The sequence below is a fragment of the Anomalospiza imberbis genome, chromosome 9 (assembly GCF_031753505.1).
Source record: "Anomalospiza imberbis isolate Cuckoo-Finch-1a 21T00152 chromosome 9, ASM3175350v1, whole genome shotgun sequence".
Lineage (NCBI taxonomy): Eukaryota > Metazoa > Chordata > Aves > Passeriformes > Viduidae > Anomalospiza > Anomalospiza imberbis.
The window spans coordinates 14,766,751-14,789,222 of NC_089689.1; the positions used below are offsets into that span (position 1 = coordinate 14,766,751).

Sequence of the window (22,472 nt, forward strand, 5' to 3'; positions counted from 1 at the left end):
GGTTTTTTGTAGGTTTTTATGTCAGAAGGAGAATATGAATTAGGTAACAGTTACAAAAGGGAAGAACTCAAATTGCTTCAAGCTATGTCTTGTAGCATTCTGTAATCTAATTATACTGAAAGTCCCCACAGAATAGAGAGGAAGCTCAGTCCAGAGTCCTGGTGGAACTGTTTGGCATTAGTAAATCATTTATAAAGTTTTAAATGAAAGAAAACAGTGACTAAACGTCACAGAACTTGCGACTTACTGTGAACAGAACTTCCTGTTTTCAAATCTAAGGACAATGAGTTTATCCAGGTAAGGTCTAATTACAGAAACTTAATATAACTTCTACAGAAACCTGTGAAAACTGGAAGTGTCTCATTAGAACCTAGTTTTTATAATCTTAATGTTTAGTCTATGCTTTTTCCTCTGTGATTACTTTGAATTTGGTGTTTAGGCATTGTCTTGGATTGAGAGAAAGAGTTTTAACTAATTCTTCATTATGGATCTGTATAAGCCAGGTTTCTAAACATTTGAAGTGGATTTTTAAAGTATTTTCTTCAAAATTAGATTTTATGCATTCCATTAATAAATGGAAAATTATTTGAATTTTTTTAAAATAAAACCCCAAATGAAAATTTGTCTTGAAAAGGTTTGTTGGCTTTTTTTTTTGTTTTTTTTTTTTTTTTTTTTTTATCATTTAGGTCTTTTCCAAACAAAATACTCCTGCAGAAACTGTACTATTTATCTTCATGAGTTAAATTAGTTTTTCCCTTGCTTTCATAAACACCAGTAGGTGAAAGCTGGAAACAGGGAAAGCTAGTATAAATATCTTTATTGTAGCAGAGAGCTTAAATATTGTAGGTATGCTGAGATTTCTGTACCATCTCAGATACAATATGCCTTGGGCTATAATTTGTTAAATATCTAAAACATAATCTGACCTTGCTGAAATGCTGGGGGATTAACTTTCATACTAATTTTTGAGAAATTATTCAATCACATGTCTCTGATATACTGATGTTGAAATTCTTAGAAGTTAAAGCACAAATGGAAGTTGTGGTATAGTGAAGCACTTCCAAGTTAGTCTGCATTCTTGCTTACCTAACACATGGTCTAAAAAAATTTCCCCTGCTTATGGGGCTCAATATTAGTTAAGGTTAAACAAAGCATTGCCTTTTTGCCTTGTCCATGGCCACAGCAACCAGCTCACAGGGAAGTCTCCTCAAGAACTTGTCTAGCACTTGACACATCTTTATTTGTACTTTGCTGCTGGATAGCCCCAGAGGTTCTCACATTTGAACTCCTCACTTTAATTACACATTCATTAGCTCCACTAGTCGTTTCTGTTTCCTCGTCCTTGGTCTGTAGGTCTGGGACTTCTCCTGTGCATTTATAAAACATTGTGTTGATTAGTGAACAGTTGTCAGCAAATGTCAGTTGTTTTAAAATTACTTCAAAGGTTTTAATTGTTATGTCTTTATTTATACTGTCAATTTTCAAAAAGTGTAATTGGGTAGACTTATAGGAGGCTAATTTTTTGTCTTTTAAATGGCTGTATTTTTTAAGTTCTTTGACATTTGATTTTATCATTGAGGATATGTACCTTCCTTAAGTTTTCTTTGTCAGTCTGATGCATGACAGCTGTGGGTGATGTTTTTATCCATTTCTTAAAATGCTGCAGTGTGAACCATTCTATCCGCAGATTTACTTGTGTTCTCAAGAGAAAGCAGTAACTTTGAACGGTTCTTTTCACATTTAGTCTAAGTGATTGGTGGCAAAACTGTTTCACTGAACCTCTGGGTGTGTTCTTTGTCAAGAAAACAATTAATAGTGGGATCCTTTGATTAGAAGAACTTGAATTTGGTTTTTGTGTGCTTTCTTTGCAGACTCTTGGAAACAGATAGCAAATCTTTACGATCAGTAAATGGGTCAAGAAGAAATAGTGGATCTTCTCTTGTATCTAGTTCATCAGCTTCTAGCAATCTCAGCCATCTTGAAGAGGACTCGTGGATCCTGTGGGGGCGGATTGTGAATGAATGGGAAGATGTACGGAAAAAGAAAGAAAAGCAAGTTAAGGTAGTTGGAAACTCTTTCTTGGATTTATTTTTAATGTGATATAAGTGATAATATTTTATCTTTGTGATGGGCTTATTCTTTTTAAATAAATATGTAATACAAACTTCCAGTTGAATCTTTCCATCTCTAAGACTTAGTGCTTCCTTTGTAACCTCCCTATGTGCTGTCACCCAGCAAATGTCTCCTGCTGAAAACCAGATGCATCTACTGTATCTTGAATACTAACTAAAGCTTTCAGTTTACCTCTGATGAGAGATTTCCATGAACGCAGGGATGATTAGCTTCATGTTTCCAAAAATGGAATTACTGAAAATCAACTTAAGGGCATCTGATAGCTTGATGCTCTGATTATGTATATGTATGCCATGCTGCTATATACTGAGCAGCTCTCTTTTTAAAGCATTCTTAATAGGAGAGCTGATAATTCTACTCAGAGGCTGCAATGAGTTTAGGTTTTTGTGCTTGCCAAGTATGTTGACCCCAGAGATGACCTTAGGCAGAAGAATGCATAGTTTCTAAATTCTGGATGGATTGGACAAACTTTGACCAGTATGTCCAGTCTGGGTTAGTTGTACAAAAGTGTACAAGGTCATGTACAGAAGTGGAGTTCAATTACGCTTGAAATTCAAACTAAAAAGCATTTAGTGCATTTGAACATATCCATGTTTCAGTGGAAGCAAGCAGATCAGCGTGCTACTAACACGCCTTTTGTTAGTAGGAAAGTCTGTTCTGCTTTGGTTCTTTATTGGCTGTAGTCTGTAGTTTTATGTGCAGAATACAAATGTGTCAGGGTCTTTTGAACAGTTTGAAATGTGTGTCTATGAATAGGTTGTGGGAAGGCAGAACAATGTGCTAAAGTAAAGTATCTTTTATATGGAGCAGTTGTGAAGAGAGAACATGACTTGAGAGAGGAAACAAGGGAAGAAAATGAACTAAAGATTTTGTGCTTGCATAGGGAAAGCAGTTTCTGGAAAGGTGTTCCAAAAGGCCATGAAAAGAAGGCCACAGGAATCTGGCAAGAGAAAGGAAAGATGAGATGATAATAAGAAGATCTGGTTAGTGAGAATTTGTTTGAACATTTTCAAGTGTCACAAATGTCACTTGTTTTTACAGCTGGCCAAGTACAATTTGAGGAGTATTTGACAAACTTTCAGGGAATATTTAGTTATATTGCTGACTAATATATTGAAAACTAGCAAAGTTTTCCTTTGCTGCTAAATAAGTCTCAGTATTTTTTTGTTGAAAGTCAACCTTAACTGTGAGTCTGCATTTATGATGGAATATCAGAAGATGCACACCTATTCCCTGATTGTGCCAGTAGCAGATAGGTAGCAGCGTAGGTGTCTTTTTGTCCTGGCTGTAAAAGCTGGTCGTCGATTATTAGAAATATAGTAAGTTTTTAGGTTTCAGGCATGAGTGTCTCTACCTTCCTCCAGAGATGTGTTCCATCCTTTACATCTCTCAATCCACTTCAGAACTTGCTTCTTGTTTATGGAGCACTTCTGAAGGATGACTCAAGTCCTGCTGTTCAGTTCACATGACATGTCCAGTAGATGTGTTTTCCTACTGTTCCTTTTAGGAAAGTTGGAGTGGTTAACTATTATTCTGTCAAGCAGGGACGTTAGCAAGGCATTAGCAAGAAGCTTCTTGCTTTATTAGTACCCTTGAGGCTTTAGATGACTGATGTACAGTCCAGTTGTGTTGTTGACAAAGGATAGGTAGAGACAGTTGTGTAAAGCTGATGTGTTAGGGTTCTTGTCTTGAATTGGAGATCTTTTAGGAAAACACCTTGGTGTTTTGTTGTAGACAGGAGAAACAGTTGGAGTGGCATTACTATGGTGGTTCTGAAGAAGGATGGATTGAGAGCTTAGGGATATTCAAAAATGGAGGTCAGCGATGCAAAACTCCTGCAGCAGAGTTCATGCTTAAGAAAAACAAAACTTGAAAGCAAGAGTCTCTTTGAAAGCTACCAGCATTGCATTAATTAATTGTAGTGTTGGAGAAGTAGGAGAAATATGTGGAACAAACAGGAAAAAGAGGAAGCTTTGCAGAATAGAAGGTTACTCTGGTTTCAGAATAAATAATAATGAAAGAAATTAGCTTTTAGGAGACAGAATACTTGATAACAATTCTTAAGGTACAAAAAGGAAATAGCCTTGAAGAGACAATTTTCTAGGTCAGACTGATTCGAGTTGCAGAACATACCACCAAGACAGTCTGTTAAATTAGTGAATAATGCTTCTTTATCAGTTTCCAGATCAAGCAGCAAGACTACTTGTCCTTGTGATTTCTTAAAGGACAAGTAACAGGTTCTTAGCTGTACTCCTCTGGGCATGTTTGAATCATATAATACCTAGCAGATTTTTTTCAAAAGATAAGGTAAATTTAGTTAATTTAGTAGGTGTAAACTTAATGTTTTCTTGGCCCAGTATCTGAAACTGCATTTGAATACTTCCTTAGAAGATAACTTGGAAATACTGGCACACCAGAGAAATTGGATACAACTTGTCAAGTTTGCACAATACAAATGTCATTTAACAATTTTTTTTGTTGCAGTTGACTGTGCTACAGTTCTACTTTTTGTCATTTTTAGTCAGTGATTTCTTAGGTCTCAGTTACTACAGCTATTGCTAAGGGTGTTATCTTCAGTAATCTTGCATGAAATATAGACATAATTGTATTAAGTTCTGTTTAATGGAAGTTCTTGTATTAAATGATTTGAATATTCCGTTTTTCACATAGCTTGCCATGGATAAGGGACTACTTTCAGAGCTAATTTAGCCACTAAAAATTATTTAGACACTGCTTACTTTTGTGAACTTAATAATCCCACTAGATTTGCCATTATAAACTGTATGAGGAGTTTTTGTCATGATGTAAATTTTTTTCTGAAATTGTGAGGAACTTGATTTGAAATTTTTTTTTCTCTAGGTTTATTTTTGTAATATTTTCAGGGAATATAAATTGTCTTTTTATGCCTTAGGAGCTGGTTCGAAAAGGGATACCTCATCACTTCAGAGCAATTGTTTGGCAACTTTTATGCAGTGCTCAAAGCATGCCAATTAAGGATCAGTATTCAGAGCTTTTAAAAATGACATCTCCTTGTGAAAAATTAATAAGAAGGGACATTGCTAGAACATACCCTGAACACGATTTTTTCAAAGAAAAAGATAGCCTTGGGCAGGAGGTCTTGTTCAACGTAATGAAGGTGAGTTGGTATTTCAGCCCTTGAAAATATATTAGCAAGAACATGCACCAGCCTGGATTGCCTTGTAGATAGAGAACTTGCACCAGTTTCATGTGTTAAAAGTTTGTTTTAAACCACAGACACTGGGATGGTTTAACAAATCCCATTTTAGTTTCGATGGCATTCCTGTAAGTTTTTTTATACCTCACAAGGTAAAACCAAGTTGGCATTAAAACAAAGTCACATACTTGCTGCTGATAGTGTAATGGAATGAAGTGGGCCATGAATTAAAGTAAACAGCGTTGCCCAAGACAACATTGGCAATCAGAACTAGTATTCAGTTTGCAGGTATTTCTGAAGTGCATGTGGCGGGTGCAAGCTAATGTGCAGTTGTTCCAGTGCCCAAACACAAAATGAAAATGCCAATGTAGCATTGTTTGCGTTACTTAGTCTTCACTAGAGGGTAAACTTTGAAGGTCAAACTTTTCCATAGAACATGGTTTCAGTGTAAAAGTTGGCAGGTTTCCAAACCATAGTAATTTCCACAACTCTAAAACAAAGATGCCACCTGCATGGAGATCACCACATTTCATCCATCTGTAAATAAAACTGCAACACATATTTTTTCAGAAGAAAACTTGTTTCATTGTCTGGTCTGTCTCCTATAAAAGTAGTACTTTGTGAGATTTCTATGCCAGTGGTCTCTTATCTTTTACCAAATTCCTGTAGTTGAAAACTGCCTGTGTTTTTGGTAGGTATGCCATAGTTTTAGCTTTGTACGTGCTCAGAGAGCAGAGTTGGTAGAGGTGGGTAGAAACTAGAATGTCTGACTAAAACTTCTGGATATGATGTCTTGGCAATCCTCCCCTTGTTGGATTTGGGGAGAGAAAGAATAAGTTATTAATAAGATAGCAGGATGAGCCATGATTACTTTTTATTGATAATGAGGCTTTAATTGTCGAGAGTTTTAATTTTATTTTCCAGGCTTACTCTTTGGTGGATCGTGAGGTTGGATACTGTCAAGGAAGTGCTTTTATAGTTGGATTACTGCTTATGCAGGTAAAAATATGTGAACCTTTAAAATCCATGCTAGAATGCATAATATATTGTGGTTGTTTATTGGGAATTTTTGCAATGGTTTTCCTTCATGATTTTGTTACAATGGAGTTGTCAAGGGCAGTTGTTTAGTCTGAAAATAAAATGAGATTTACTTTGTGTCATTCTGTTTCCCAAGATACTTGTATTGGAGTGGGAGAATGTATTTGTTTCTCAGAGCTAAGGTAGGATTGCAGGCTTGCAAGCTCTTTTGGTGAGTGGTATTTCAAAAATAAATGAACTTCTTATTTCTCTTCTATTACATGGAATCTCCTCGGAGTTCAAGTGAAACTACACAGTTGACTTGATTCTCTGAAAGTTTCCTTTGTATTATTGGTTTTTGGTTTATGACAAAGTAAGGTATATAGTAAGAAACTTACATTTCAGTCTAGAAATTATTTGCTAGAATTTAATATATACAAAAGTTCATTGGAGTAATTGGCTGTAAATCCCTTAAAAAAACCAAAAACCTCAAAACAAACAAACCAACAACAAAACTCCACTGCATATGCACACACACACAAAACCCCAACCCTAAATCCTGCCAGGCATTTACTCTGATGTGTCATTATGTTTGTCCAGCGTTTTTTACTGTGCTTTTTTGTTTTTGATATAGATGCCAGAAGAAGAGGCATTCTGTGTGTTTGTTAAATTAATGCAAGATTACAGACTACGAGAACTCTTTAAACCAAGCATGGCTGAACTGGGCCTTTGTATGTACCAGTTTGAATGCATGATACAGGTACATACCAAATCTATCAAACTTGCTCTTCAGTAGCTATTAATAAGGAACTTGGGAGTTACAAGTTCAGGCATGCCTGCCTCAAGAGCAGGCATGTCTTTTGGTTAACAGGCTGTACTCTTGACAGTAGCTAGTTTCAGAACTTCACAAGTAAATGCATGGGGCTCTGTGAGCAATTTTTTTAACCTTTGGCAGACAGTGACTGGATTTAAACACTGAAGCATGAGAATTTGTATTGCTGCAGTTTAAGCATATGAATGTTTAATTCTGTTTGGATTGAAGACTCTGAAAGTCTTCATAGACAATTTATAGTATCTTAAAAGATCAAAATTGGGAGGTGCCCTCATATCTAGAATTGAAATTGTTTTCAGGTTTGGAATGCAGGTTCTTCCTGGTCAGGCTGATGGAGAAAAATAGGTTTGTTTTGTGATCCAGTTTCTAACATGGTGATCAGGGGTGAGATATCACATAGCCTTAGATTTTGTCAGCTCTTTTTAGTAGCCCATTCTAGTTATTATTTAGGGATTTACAAGCTTGACTTCCCCTTAGGATCAGGAAGTGTTTTTGTTACCTGCTTTGCAGGGTAGGCATTCTATAGGGTATTCTATATTGGGACTTCAGTTGCATGGTTCTTGGTAATGATGAGTCATTTCTTTTCTAGTCCTGTTGCTAGTACAGACAGCTCCTATCTGTACTAAGTATCAATTACTTTCTTGTATTCAAAATTTGTCAAAAACATGTCTGCACTAAAACTACAAGCAGAAGCTTAACATACTTGTGTACTTTATTCCTCTTTTTTTTTTCCAGGAACATCTTCCAGAGCTTTATGTGCACTTTCAGTCTCAGAGTTTTCACACTTCTATGTATGCATCGTCATGGTTTTTAACTATATTCCTTACAACTTTTCCACTACCAATTGCAACAAGAATATTTGATATCTTTATGTCTGAGGTAACTACTAAATAGTAGTCATATATTTCAAGAGTAGCTGTTGAAAGCAGTTATTTAGGTAGTGGTATAAATCCCATCATGATGGACAAATCTCATAGTCTTGCTTTTTATTTCCTATGCTGATCAGATTATTTTAAGGGAAGGTGTCTGTGTGTGCAGTTTGCCAAGGAAGAGCAGCCAAGTCAATGAATGTTGATATTGTGTGTAGCTTTGTGCTCTAAGCCTGTTGAAGTGTTCCCAAATCTGTTCTTTCTGGATGCAGCAGTGCATTAGCATTGCGTGCAGCAGGGACATCCGTTCCTCAGTATTACGGCGAGTTTGCAGTGGAAACTAATGCTGCTTTCAGGCCAAAGATGAAGTTCATTGGGGATATGCAAGCCAAGAAGAGGGAGTGTTAGTTCTTGTCCAGATGATGATTGGTGCCAAAGAAATTTAGGGAATTATTCAATGTCATTATCACAGAGACACCTATGTTGTGTTTAGGATTAGAGCTTTGCATAATTGTAATTAGTAACAAATCATAGCTTATGCTTGCCCTGCAGTCAGCTTTTAGAAAGCAGTAAGTCAAAGGTGGATCCTTTCAGCTTGCCCCCAGGAAAGTCCAAGATGGGGTAATGGGGTATATAGTGAGGCATTCCTTTTTTTTTTTTTTTTTTTTTTTTTTTTTTTTTTTTTTTTTTTTTTTTTTTTTTTTCCCAAGTAGTTTAACTGCATTGTACTGTGTCTGAAATTAAAATAGCTTTTTTGAGAAATACTGGGGATTTTTCTACTAGATAAACTTAAAATGGTTGATAGAGCTGACCTAGAGAATTCCTGTCATTTGAGATTTTGCCTCATCACTAACTTCTCTGAGAGAGATGTCTGGTGTCAGGACAAATAGCCAGACTGCTTGTCTTTGGAACAAAAAAAGAAACACAGAAGCAATTTGTTGAGAGATTTTCTCAGTAGTCCTTTTACTTGTGTTTACTTGGGTGAGATTTCCAGTGTTAGTAAACAGTAGAAAAACTCTGTACTGTTGACAATAGCATGAATAATTGTTGGATATTTTTTGACTTATCTTTTCAGGGTTTAGAGATAGTATTTCGAGTAGGTTTAGCATTACTTCAGATGAACCAGGCAGAATTACTGCAACTTGACATGGAAGGAATGTTACAGGTAAGCTATGGTTATAATATTTTTAAGAGATATCTGAAATGTGTAGTGTGTGTATATTTCCTTGAAGCTGTTAATTATATGTAATCTTGTGCTCTGATTGCTTTTAGCACTTTCAAAAGGTCATTCCACATCAGTTTGACAGTGGTCCAGACAAATTAATCCAAGCATCTTACCAAGTCAAATACAATGCAAAAAAGATGAAAAAGTAGGTATTACATTTTGAAAAAATAGATTTTGCTGTTGCCAAGTTACTGTTTGTTTGCGCTTAAGAATTGTTATTCAGTGTTTCATTTTGAATTTTCCATCTTTACTTTTTTTGGGGATTTTATACTATATAGACAGTTAAAACTGCAGTTCTGTCTACAAAAATGATTCTAAAGTAGCATTTGCTATTTTTCTTAAATATAATAAAGCTATATCATTTACAAAAATAACTAAAAAAGCATTTGGAGAAAACTGCAAGTTATGGGGAATTACAGTGCTTCTGTAAAAAGGAACTGAATAGGAAGACTGGGTAGGGGGTGGTTTTCTGGTGGGAGGGGAGATGCTTTTTTGTCAGGGTGAAAGGAGATGAAACTTTTATGATCTGGCCTAAATGCTAAAGATTTTAGTTCTCAGGAACTGGACAAATAATCACAGTGCTAAAGAGTGCATTTAAACAGCAGATTAGTGCTGTTTAAAATATAAATTGATAAAACTTTATAGTAATATTGACAACAGTAAAACAGCTTTTATGTGGAGTTTGAAATCTTGCTGTTGTTAAGGTTAGTTGCATGTCTCTTCTGCCTTTGGTAAATTTTGTTTTGATTAGAAAGCTGCAGATAGAGTGAGTTGCCAGGGTTGAGTTGGTTGGGTCACCCATTGGTTGTAAAGTATCCTACGTTCATTGTTGCACTGCAGGTTGTGCCAGGGTCCTCCAAGCTGAATTTGTCAATCTTTTTCTTTTTTTTTTTTTATGTCAGTAACCTATGATCAGTAGAGTGAGCAGTCTTCTTTAAAAAAAAGTAACAACAAAGCTTTCAGGAAAAATATTTTCTTTGCAAACTGGTACAAGTGTATGTAGTTGAAAATCCACCATTCCAAGTCTGAACTTCTGATATGCCTTCTGTAGAGGCATTGTTATCTCAGCTTGTGGGTTTTTCTTGCCACTTTTTTCATTTGGTTTGCTGGGGAGAGGCTAAAATTGGTTTATATTTAAGGTATTTTTCTCAGATTTCTTTGCATCTCTTTTTCCAGGCTTTCCAAGCTCTGATTTCTTTTGGCTGAATCTATTGAATTGATGACTATATTACATAAAGGGGTTATTACAGAGTAGCTCCAAATTGCTGCCACTGTAAAGTATCCAAGCAAGCTCCTGCACTTCAGAATGCTGGTTCAATCTTTTCATACTACTGAAATCTGTGTTTAAATTTAAGGTCCAGTCTAAGCATTTACAGGAGTGCATTTCAGAGGAAATATCAATAATCTGTATCTCTGTTCTACTGTTATTTGTTAGGTATTACACCAACAAGTAAATTATCCACAATGTTTCTGATCATAATTTACTATTTCTAATTTTTAGGCTAGAAAAAGAGTACACCACAATAAAGACAAAAGAAATGGAAGAACAAGTTGAAATTAAAGTAAGGAGCCCTCAAAAAGTTTATTTATGAATAAGTTTAATTCCCAGATGGGGGGATTACAAGTTTGATCTCTGCATGTAGGAGGACATAATTAAGGTCCCCAAATTCTTTTCTTTCAGCATTTATATTTGGGATGTCTGTTCATAAAAGACACCTACCGTGAAATTATTGAGACTTCTGGTGGACATTTAAAAAAATAATCTTTGGGGACCTGCTGTACTTATTTTTTTTAGCATTTCCTGCTGACAAAAGCTTAATAATAGATGCCCTCATTTATCAGAGGTTCCAAATATGCTGGCTTAGATGTCGGTGTTCCACACAGGAAGTTTGTGTGACACATGTTAAGATAGACTTCATGGAGTGCACTTGAGTGGTTTGTCTTTGATTTTAAGGTCTTGATTTTTCTTATGCAATGGACCCAAATTGTGGTATCTTCTGTCTGCAGTCACATTTTCTTTTGGAGCTTTTGCAGTTAATACAAACTGGGGGGGAAAAAGCCAAGCTGCCAGTGGAGTTTATTTTTCCCTTTTTACTAACTGACCTAATTCCTGTATATACTTAATCACTGCATCTTTTTGCTTTTGTGACATAAATAGGCTTTTGATGCCTTTTTTTCCTATTTCACTTTTTTCACAGCATGTTGTTTGATCTGGATTTTCTTCCTTGTGTTTTTAGCCAGTTCTATGAGAAAGGACAGTGGGAGAAATGATGTGGAAGTGTATTATATAAAACTTTGTTCAGGGACTTAGGTACAGCCTTCCTTCTTCCTGTCCACTGCTGGTCGTTTTGCCTTTCAATGTCAGTTTTTGAGGCATCAGTTCTTTCTGAAAAATGGCTGTGAGATGCACCTGGGAGCACAAAGGTATTAGAAGCCTTTTAGGCAGTTTGTTGTATCAGGCAGTGAGGCAGTTAGCAGCATGAATACCTGCTGTAACAGCAGCTGAAATCAGATTTGCAGGGCTCAAATGACAGCTCTTTGCAGAACAGGACAAAGTAAAACCATATGAAAGACAACTGTAACTTTAGATTCTAGTATATGAACTAATTTCAAATCCTTTCCTGCTTCTTGCCACCATCCCCCACCAAAAAAAAAAAAGGAGAAAGCAAAAGACCTCCCCAGAACAAAAACCATGAAGCCCACTCCAAAAAAAAGCAACCAAAAAACCCCAACCAAACAATGCGAAGCTATCTGTTTCTAGGCCCTATTTTGGCCTAGAATTCATGTGTAAATAATTTCTGACTTTAGCAGAGCTGCTTAGCAGAAGAGACTATGTTAGGGGAGACAGAAAAAGAACCGTATTTTGAGTTTGCCTTTTAGCCTGGCAGAATAAAGCATTTACCGAACTGATACCCAATGCCCTGTTCTGAGGGGTACAGATCTCTTCTATCTAATGCTGACTGTTAAAATTTACGGGAAGTGCACTTGTAAAATATAGAGTCCAGTACAATTCTTTCTTACTTCTGGGACATTTGAGGTAATTCTCAGTATAACCTTACAGATTGAAGTAAATTCTTTTGAGGAAAGGGAAGGAGACCTTGTAGCTGCCTCATTAGCCTGTCCTGCTGCAGGGAGTGCACTGTCATGTCCCTTAAGCATGAAGACTTTGACTCTGTTTATGAAGGGGAAGCTGTCAAGTCTGGTGTGGGGCTAAGCCCCATGGTTCACCTGCAGACATACATCTTTGAGCAAATGCAACATAGATGCTTTTGCATAAGATGTGTTCTCGTTTTTGCTGTAGCAAGCTGTTTAAACTCATATTTTGAGCTAGTACATAATATGAAAGGATGTTAAGAAGGTCACAAATTATTTTTGTATTTATATTGATTTTCTTGGATATGATGAGATAAAAATGTTGGTAGTTTGCTTTGCTTTTATCAGATTTTCAATTAATAACTTGAGAAATGGATTTGTGAACTGTTTACCTTCCAGAGGTTACGAACTGAAAATAGACTCCTAAAACAGCGCATTGAAACACTAGAAAAAGTAAGTATGTTGGGAATTAGATTTAATCTCTGTTAATTTAGACTTTAATGATGGCAATTTCATTATATGGAATGGGAATCTCAGAATTACAGTTTACTGTTTTCCTGATAATCTCTGGTGTTTACTAGCAGTGCTTAGCCAAATAATATGGCTATTGCCAAGCAATTATGGTCAATGCTTTAAATTATGTACGGTTATGTCTACTTCTTAGTGATTATAAAATCAAACATTCTGACATACCCAGCTTGTGTTGTACTGTTTTCTTTCTGAATTAGAAGCATATGTTCAAAGTCCAGAAGACTTCATGAAATAGTGGACTGGTTGTTTGGAAAAAAGGTCATTGTGAGAGAATCCTCAGTTTTGAAAATCTGAAGTTGCTTGGTGTTTTTATGTAGGAGCAAAGTGACAGACCTACCAATGACCAGAGAGATGTTGCAGCATTTATATTGAGAACAGGAACACTGCCATTCATTTGTTCTATGTGGTTTTGAGGTTTTGTGGCAATTTTGGGTACCTGGTGGGGAGAATATCTAAAGACTTCTCTTATATTTAGTCTGGAGTAGACTTTTGTTAGGTTTTTTGATAACTGAAACTTCAAAAGTATGCATAAGGAATGCTGTGGATACATTGCCAGCTGTTCTCCAGTAGCCTCTACTGTATCCTGGTATCACACGTCCTGTGGCAGATTGAATCTGAGCTGCTCTGCTCAGGAATGAGAGCATACCTGTCCATCTTAAGCACGAGCAGGGACCATCTTTCAACAAATGGAATTGAATGCTCTTGTGAGTTACAAACAGTTGTTCACATTTCACAGGGAAGAAAATGGTAACATTTCAATTAAGAGTGACATTATTGAAAGACGTCACATTTATGATGTTAAACCCCAATGCAATTTCTTGAAAAGAAGTTTGTCTATGTCAAATTCTAATTAACTGGTTTTAGAATTTAGTTTGGAAAAGACACATAATAAGGACACATTGTGAAAGCTGTGACCAAAAATACAATTTTATGAACATTTTTGTTTCTAGTATTGGAGATTTATAAAATGAATGGAAAAGAGTAGTCTCTCTTTAAGAAGCTTGAAACTGTAGTCAATCATTTCAATGATCTTGATCTTGGTAAATACTGTAATAGTTATTATCCTTGTTTTATACTTAACTTGTAGAGGTTTGAAATATATTTTTTTTTTAAATTCTGAAGTCCAGGATGAACTGCCGCATGCTAATGCTTTTGCAAATTCTGTGATTAGAATTTCAGAATTCACCTTCAGGTTATCCCAATCTGATTGGAATTAAATCAATTCAAAATTGGACAAGATTATCTATTAATAGGAATTCCTGAAGATAATTATCATTGCAGCATTTGAAAAACATCATAAAGTGTGAAAAATACATTCAATTCTTCTGTTGGAAACTTACTTTTAAAATACTTTTCCATCATTCAAACCCATCTGATTTAGTTGTGATTTCCTTGTGTACCTAAACTTCTAAAAAATAGCTCTTATCTACCAGTTTGAACTTCAGTTTTAATAAAAGCTTCAAGGACAAAGAAGGTCTATGAATAGATGTATTTCTCTGTTGTAGAATGTTCAAAAAATTGAGTGGTTTCAGGGGTGATAAAGTAGGAATCAATTAAATGCAACTGCAGGGCGGTAGGGCTTGTCAGTGTGCAAAAATGATTTTTTTTTTTTTGCAAAAATTTGGCCAGAAAAGACAATCTATGAACTGTTCAATGAGTTACTGCAAGAGTTCAGTAAAACAGAACATTAGCTGTCATAGTTGACATTTCCTACTTGTCTGTCAGTTTGCACCATTTAACTGCCCTGCTTCAACTTAGTAGAAGCTGTAGTTCTGCATGAGTGCCTCAGTGCTTAGTGAAGTTCCCTCTGTGCTCAAATTATGCCTTTGTTTCATGTTGTGGGGGGACTGTAGATAGTGTCTTGCATCTATTTGATCCTATCAGATAATGCTTCAGTAACTTTCATTAATTAGGGAAGCAAGCCATTCAATTAAAAGCACCCAGTCTCCTGTAGGTGAATTTAAAATGTGACAAAAATCTGGCTTTGAAACCCTTTTGTATCACAGATGGATTGTGTTAAATCTGTTGCAGAAAAGGCTGCTTCCTGGCACCTCCAGACAGAGTTGCCTTCATTTATACGAAGAGTTGTTAATTCTGCAAAAAGAGTTTGCACAAAAAGTGGGTAGAATTTGGGCATTTTCTTTCTATCAGCTCTTGGTCTTTTTTGTCACTATTATCAGCCCCTTGTATTTTGGTTTCCCTTTTCCTCATTCCTATCTGAATTTTTCCTTTGTAGGAAAGTGCTTCCTTGGCAGATAGATTGATACAGGTATAGTCTTTTAGTCTTTTACTCTATGACTTTCTTCCTACTTATAAAAAAACCCAACTGCTTTAATGCATGCATATTTGCATGCTGTATTCTATCCCTGCTTTGCTGATTTGGAATAAATACAGAGCTAATGCATCTTGCTAGAAACTTGTTTAATTTTGTTTACTAAAAATATATAAACTCAATACCTGCACGTTATAGTAATTTTCCTAACCTATTGTAATTTTTGTACAAATTCCTGTGGCAAATGGATTCTATGACACTGTATTAACAATGAAATTGAATATTGTGAACCTCAATCTGTGCATGTACAACTGAGTAATAATGCATGAAAGGAATTTTCTTGAATGCAAGTACAAAACTGTGCTTGCTAAATGGATGCTAAACTTTGTAATAAAGTACTAAAGCAGCTGTTTAGTACTACTTGGTCCTAAAATTTCTACCAATTGTACTCTGTGCTATTTGCAAAACCAATCTGATGAAATAAGCATCTAAGCATCACAAAGGCAGTTTTCCTTGGATTTGTCATCAAGTGCTTAAAAAATAAATTATGTCCTAAGGGACAAGTGACAAGGGCCCAGGAGGCTGAGGAAAACTACCTCATAAAACGGGAGCTGGCCACCATCAAACAGCAGAGTGATGAGGCCAATACTAAACTGGAGCAAGCTGAGAATACCATCAGGGAGCTCCAGCAACAGCAGCAATGGGTAAGGAGCCTGGCAGCACATCATCTCATTTTTTCCCCTCACATGTGTTTATTTTTCCTCATCATTATATGACATGGTCTCTGTGCTGTCTTTGTAAACCCCTGTTCATTGTGATTTGCATTCTTAAAATTACCCAAATTGGATTAAATGAAATTTTGCTCTGTTCTACTGATAGATGAGATTCATAACCCTGGATAGGTGTAAGTTATGAGTCAATTAAAAAAACTTAACATATCCACAATGAAACACACCAAGCAAAAAACTCAAAACCCTACAAACCAACCCAAAACCCTTCCACCACAAAAGAAATACTAACAAAACCACTCATACAACCTCTCATAGCTCTTAATGCTAAGAATCTAGTCACTGCAAGTTGTGTTACTCTGAATATTTAAATTTGAGAATCGATTCACAGTGTCCTTACCTAGTGTATAATTTAAGTCAGTTTCTTTCATATTAATGTTTCTTCTTTGTACCCATATTTGTTTCTTCTGAGTATGCTAAAATTTACTGCTTGCTGAGTAGAAGAGTATCACCTCTGATTTTGGGACTACAGAACTTGATTAAAAAGTGTGGGTTTATATGCATATGGAGCAGGAAAATAAATTTTAGTAGCCTTTTATGGTGCTGTATTTGTGTGCACTCTGTGTTTTAGGTAGTAAAATGTTCAAGACTTCTGACTGTTGCTGTAACACTCAAGTTACTTTCCCTAAGACACTTGAAGTGCTCAGTATCTTCTCTTTGGGGGGACAGGGGGAAGCATTTTAGCATCTTCACTTGCTGAATAAACTGTGCACTACTAGAGTTGATGTGAATGTCTTCATAATGTTTTAAGTTAGTGGTATCCAAGTACTTGTCTGGAGTCTTGGGAATGTCAGGTGTATGAAATACAACTTATTAGAACTAAGTATATTGTAGCTCCTTACCAGATTTCTTAGTGTCAGTATGGCAGTGTGTTTTACATGTCTTACACCAAAGCTCTAGAAATACCTGTGTCTCATATTGGAAGGTAAAGATGAAAGACTGAAAAGAAATCACAACTTAAATGCAACATTCTAGAATTAGTTTATTACATCTGTTTAATGCATTTCAGTGTAAAAAAGATATGTATTTTAGAATAGCTGTAAGAAGTGATTAATGAGCTGTTACTATCTCATGTGAAATACTGCTTTTTATAGAACTTGAACAATTTCTTTAGGGGGAAAAATTTGAAGAAATTATGATTAGGAAGATGGGAATGGTCTAGTAATGCTTTCCAATACTTTTAGATATTAATTTTTCAAGTGAAATACAATGAGAAGCATTTTATCGACTTTTGGATATCCAGCTGTATTGTCTGATTACAATAGTACACACACCTTTGGAATGTATTTTTTAGAGGCATCCATGTTAATGACCTGTATGCAATTAAAAGTCATTAGAAGACTAAGATACTATATTTATTTATTCATTAATTGGTGGAATATGACTTTTAAAGCTAATGCCTTTATGCTGGCGACCTTACTGAGTACCAGTGATGGGGAGGCCTGGCAGGTTGCCCAGGTATGGGAACTGATCCTGTGCAAATCCTTAGATAACTGTGGATTGCAGCTGTGGCTGGGGTGGAGCTGTGAGTGCAGACAACTGGATAAGTACTGCAGGGGTGGAGAGTAGGTTATATTATGAGCACGCTTCCTTCTTTCCATGCTTGCAGCATTGTTTTCCTCCACTTAAACGTGAACATGGCTATAGAAGTTGTCTGACTATGTATGTGGAACCGAGACTGTAAATCTATATGGTTATAGGCAGATTTGTGCCTAATAATAATATTTGTCCTGGCTTATTCTGAAGTGCAAGGAATAGCACTGTGGCTTTAAGACAGACACCAGAATTAGACAACGGGGTGAAAGTGGTAAAATGGTTTAAAAGTGAGGAGCGTTTGCTGGATCCTGCCGCATCCCTAAGACGCGTAATCGAACAGGCTTTTAACTGTTTCCAAGCGTGGCAGTGGGAGCAGCAAGTGCAAGCAGCTGCGTGCGTTTAGGGCGCCACCTGATGGGAATGCATGGATTTATTTGGAATGTTGGCATTTTGCTGTACGCTGGTTAAATTTTTGCCACTTGCTAGTGCCAGTAGCTTTGTTCTTGGCAATACTCTTTTTCAGTATTGTCTTGTGAGTGTCTGCTTTAATGTTTTCTTCTCTAATTATTTCAGCTTTGTTTATTGTTGGCAAAAATCCTTGCACTGTAAACTTGTAAATCACTGCATAGTTTCTGTGCTTATTTAACGATACAGCATCTGTTGTATATATTTTATCATCTGCATCTTTCTCAGTCTTGAATTGTCTGTTTCCACATGATAAACTGTAATGTTTGGATATGAGTCTCTGAATAGAAATATATGGAAAGAAATGCCTAAGGGTACTTGCAACAGCCTCTTCTGAACAACACTATGGGATTAAAAAAAACACTGTTTTGTTGATAGCAAAAAATTATCAAAACAGTATTTTTAAGAAGGTTAACATATCGTTTGTAAAAAGGTTATGCATTTGTATTTGAGTATTATCAAGGGTTTATGCTATCTGTTCTATGAGATTGGATAGCATAGGTTGGATGGCTTAAGGGTAAGTATTGAAAGTACTTACTGGATTTGTGTCTGAAGAAATTCTCCCCTGCAGCACTTCTGAATGCAGAAGTGGGTAGAGGACTATTCTTTTGATCAAAGCCCAACACCAGAAGTCCAAATTACATACAATTTATTTTTTCCTGTGCTAAACTACTTATAGGGAGTTTTTAGTTGAACCAGAAAGACTTCATTATGAAGTGTGGAGTCTTCTTAAAGAGGTAATCATTATACTAACAAATGATACTAATCTCTCCTTGGCTTGTCTGGTCTTTAAATGTGGAAGCTTGCCAAAGGCAAGTCATGGTGTGTTACCAAGTGGTTAAGAGGAAGGTGGCTTCTTCCTCATACTGCTAGTAAATTGAGAACTGCATAGAGGAAGTTTTGCCTGACTTGAAGGAAATACAGAGTTTTCTTTTGAGGCATGCTAAGAGCAATGGTATTTGAGCATTTAGGGGAAAGGGTAATCAGCCTGTTGGAACTTAGTCCTGATAATTATGTGCTGAAGGTTTTATTCTCTGTTCTTTTTTCCCTTGTGTTTCTAAGTGAAAGGGGTAGCTTCTTGCTGGATGTAAACACTTCCAGAATGCAAATCTTGTCTTTCTCTGTGACACTGTAATTGTCAATGATTACCCAGTTCAACAGTCTGAATGCTTTAAAATTGAATCTGATAAACTGGAGGCTAATCAAGCTAAAATTAGTTCACATCTTATTTTTAAATAGGCTCTTCAGCTATATTATGTGAAGATAGAATTTTAATTGACTAAGCATTCAGATGGAAGCATATGCATTTTGCAAGGTAATTTATAGTGATGTATTTGGTTATTGTTACAGCAACTTCATAATGCATAGTTTCTTTTCAGGAACTCATGCTAAAATGACTGATAATAATTAAGAACATAGTAATTGATATTGGAAATATATGCTTGTAAATGAGTGTTGCAACTTTATGGAAGACTTCACTTTATTTTACAGTATACTTTCCTAATACTGTGTTCTGATTTGCAACAAAAAAGCAGAATATAAGAATACTGTATTTAGGGAAGTACTACAGTTAGTGCTTAAATGTGTAAACAAAGTTAGCTGGGAGCTGCTGAATCATCTGTTAATTGCTCTTCAGTATAGTATATTGGAGAAACATTGTGTAATTATATCTGTCATCAGCCAAAATAATATTTGGTATGGTTATGTTTAAGAAAAGTTGGGTGGAAATAAATCCAGTTGTATGAAGCCCAGCAAGGACTTGTTTCTTTCAAAATTAAATGGCTGTAGAACTACAGTTTTAGTCCTTTATATTACTTATATCTCTTCAACATAGGAAAGAAAGTGTTACTGTAGTTAAAATGTTTGGTGCCTGAAAGTCTGTATTTGTGTTGTGGCTTTTGTCAGAAATTCTAGGGCTTAAGGCAAATATATAAAAGCAGATCTTTTTCCTGCAGTCAATTTAAAAGTAGTTTTCAAACGCTGTTTTAACTACAAACTTGTGTTACTTTTATATACTAAATTATCGAAATTGTGCTTTGTTTTACTAGGTAGCAAAACGCACAACTTCTAGTTTGTGAATCTTGATTTCTTCAGTCTGTTTTGATCTTGACTGGGTTTTTTTTTGTGTATCAAGTCTTGATTTAGTGTTTGTTGTGGCTAAGTAAATAAGTGCTCTTAACATACTCCTTAGGCAGGCAAAATCTAAAGACAGATTTAAAGAAGGCATGGCTCGTGTTTGAAACTGGATTAACAACTTTTCTTACATTCTCCATTACTAATTATTTGATAAATGTCAATTAGTTTTTTATACAATACACTTACATTATTGCAAAATCAGCAGGTATTCAGTTGTTCAAATCTGCTGTTTTCTCTCAGTGTCCTGGAGAACACTGCATTTGCTCTCATTCCGTATGTATTACAGACAGGAATCTGGAATATGAAATGTAGAGTCCATCTAAGTTGTTGTGTGTATTGTGGGATGGACTTGTACAACAGCCAGGGAATAAAAAAGAGTGGTTACTTCTCTGCCTCTGCATGGTGTTACATATGGTACTTGTGTTGCTACAGGATGTGAAGCAACTGTAGAAATGAATTAGCATTGTTCACCATCCTCTTCCTTACACTCAAATCAGGTCTGCCTCCACTGCCTGCTGAGGCAAGAACACTGTGTGGGTTGAAATGAATAGGAATTCGATTAGTGTTGTATAAGGGAAAAATTAGTATTCATGTACAAGGATTATACCGTGTCTGTGTTCCACGTGTGTTCATGTGCACACAGTATGCAATGACACTAAAAACTGCCTGCCTGAGCTGCCTTTGCCTTTTAATGCTTTGTGCATATCCCCTCCATTACAGCTTCCTGTAGGCACATATGTACAAGAAATGTAGTAAAGCTAAGAGTAGAGTGTACATTTTGAATTTGGATTGTACTGTAAGTCTTGACAAAAGGTTTAATTGGCATGCAGAAATATAAAAGCAAGCGAAAAAAAAAATCCTTGGCCATTTAAAGTTATATAGTTACATTTAAACATAGTTACATTTAAATCCTTGTTTTGTCCTGTTTGCCTTTTGTTTATACATAAAAAGTCAGGGAGTGTCACACCCTAACAGAAGCATGTGGAACTGAAGACTTCCATTCATTTTTAATGTTTTTTAGATGCAGAAAACTAAATTGTTTGATGCAAACATAATGTAAGACACAGCTGTATCTTTAGTATAATGAATAAGCTTTAAAAAGAAAACTAAATCTATGAATCTAAGCATAGTACTTATACATCACAATGTAGTTAATGGCACCAAAAATATATTATTGTCCTCTAAGTGTAATTTTCACGGTAGCCATGTAAATACAGTAACTAAACAACTACTCTTTGAGGATTTCAACACCCACTTTTTTCTTCAATCAGAAATTTAAAGGCTGATTTAGGTTGGTGTTGCCTATCAAGCAAGTCTGACAATCTGTCAAACTGACAAGTCATTTTAAAGTGACCCAGGAAAGAAATAAAATGTATTTTTAAACTATTGATGGAGGGTGGGGGGGAAGTTAAGAAAGTCTTTTGAATAAGTGCTTCAGTTGGATGTTATCTGGATCTCAGAAGTATATATGGCATGTGAGCAAATGAGACCCAAGAGCTGGAGTGAAGAAAAGAGCAAACCAAAGTCATTGTGCATTGAAGCATATGTAGTTCTATTTAAAAGCCAAGATTGTGGAAGGATTCTGTTGAATGGAGTTCAAGTGAACAAGGATTGGGTGATACTTGTACTACCCTTGTAATTAGTTAGTCTTTCCCAAACATCTTTTTCTGCAGATCACAAAATAATCACAGATCGTTTCAGAATCTTTCAGTTTGGTTGACAATGAGAGAAAAGTGTGAGTTGCTGCTTGTCAGTACTTGTAGGGGTCTCAGTTTTGTCAGACACATTTGGCTGTGTGGAGGTGCAGTTGTTTGAGAGGCCGAGCAGTCTGGATTGACATTAATAGACTTGCATATGGTAAGCACTTATGCTGGTACCTCTGATATTAAACATTTGAGTGTACTTATCTCACCAAATCTGGTATATAAAACCCCTTTCAAACAATCTGTACTTCATTCTAAACATATTTCTGCAAACTTTGTAGCATAAATGCAGTTCACGATACAGTGAAGACTTTGTGCTACAGCTGGAAAAAGAGCTGGTCCAAGCCAGGCTGAGTGAAGCAGAATCCCATTGTGCCCTGAAGGAGATGCAAGATAAAGTTCTAGAGATGGAAAAGGTAAATCAAACCAGGACCCTCTATATAGAACAGTACTAGAAACACACTACAGGTCCCTGTCAATCCTACAGAACTGTGCTCTAGAACCTTCTCTTCTATGCTTCTGTGATTGCAAGATGCTTTTCAAGCCTGAAAGTATGATAATAAAACTAAGGTCTGTTTGCACTGGAAAAGATTTGTGAATAACTGATCTCTTTTCTTCTATTCCTGAAGCCTCCTGTAGTGGAAAATTTGGATTCTGGTGAAGTCCTGATAGGAAGCATCAGCCGTTTCAAAATTAT

General features: G+C 35.9%; 1 protein-coding gene and 1 long non-coding RNA gene across 11 annotated transcripts in view; one reads left to right on the plus strand and one right to left on the minus strand.

Annotated features, from left to right (window-relative positions):
* LOC137479404 (uncharacterized) overlaps nt 1-20,494 on the minus strand; it is a 34,857-nt gene extending 14,363 nt beyond the window's left edge. Inside the window, exon 1 of the long non-coding RNA XR_011002216.1 lies at nt 20,259-20,494. This is a non-coding gene — a long non-coding RNA (uncharacterized lncRNA). The remainder of the gene's footprint in view (nt 1-20,258) is intronic.
* EVI5 (ecotropic viral integration site 5) overlaps nt 1-22,472 on the plus strand; it is a 74,552-nt gene that overhangs the window by 16,634 nt on the left and 35,446 nt on the right. For 6 of the 10 annotated variants that reach the window (XM_068199829.1, XM_068199830.1, XM_068199834.1 and 3 more), the window contains 12 exons: nt 1,872-2,061; nt 5,045-5,269; nt 6,233-6,307; nt 6,960-7,085; nt 7,893-8,036; nt 9,102-9,191; nt 9,299-9,396; nt 10,753-10,813; nt 12,744-12,797; nt 15,112-15,144; nt 15,705-15,851; nt 22,057-22,191. In XM_068199829.1, coding sequence (XP_068055930.1) covers nt 1,872-2,061; nt 5,045-5,269; nt 6,233-6,307; nt 6,960-7,085; nt 7,893-8,036; nt 9,102-9,191; nt 9,299-9,396; nt 10,753-10,813; nt 12,744-12,797; nt 15,112-15,144; nt 15,705-15,851; nt 22,057-22,191 — 1,378 coding nt within the window. Of the gene's footprint in view, nt 1-122; nt 298-1,871; nt 2,062-5,044; nt 5,270-6,232; nt 6,308-6,959; nt 7,086-7,892; nt 8,037-9,101; nt 9,192-9,298; nt 9,397-10,752; nt 10,814-12,743; nt 12,798-15,111; nt 15,145-15,704; nt 15,852-22,056; nt 22,192-22,472 lie in introns of all 10 variants that reach the window. The other 4 variants (XM_068199831.1, XM_068199827.1, XM_068199826.1 and 1 more) reach the window with 4 other exon arrangements.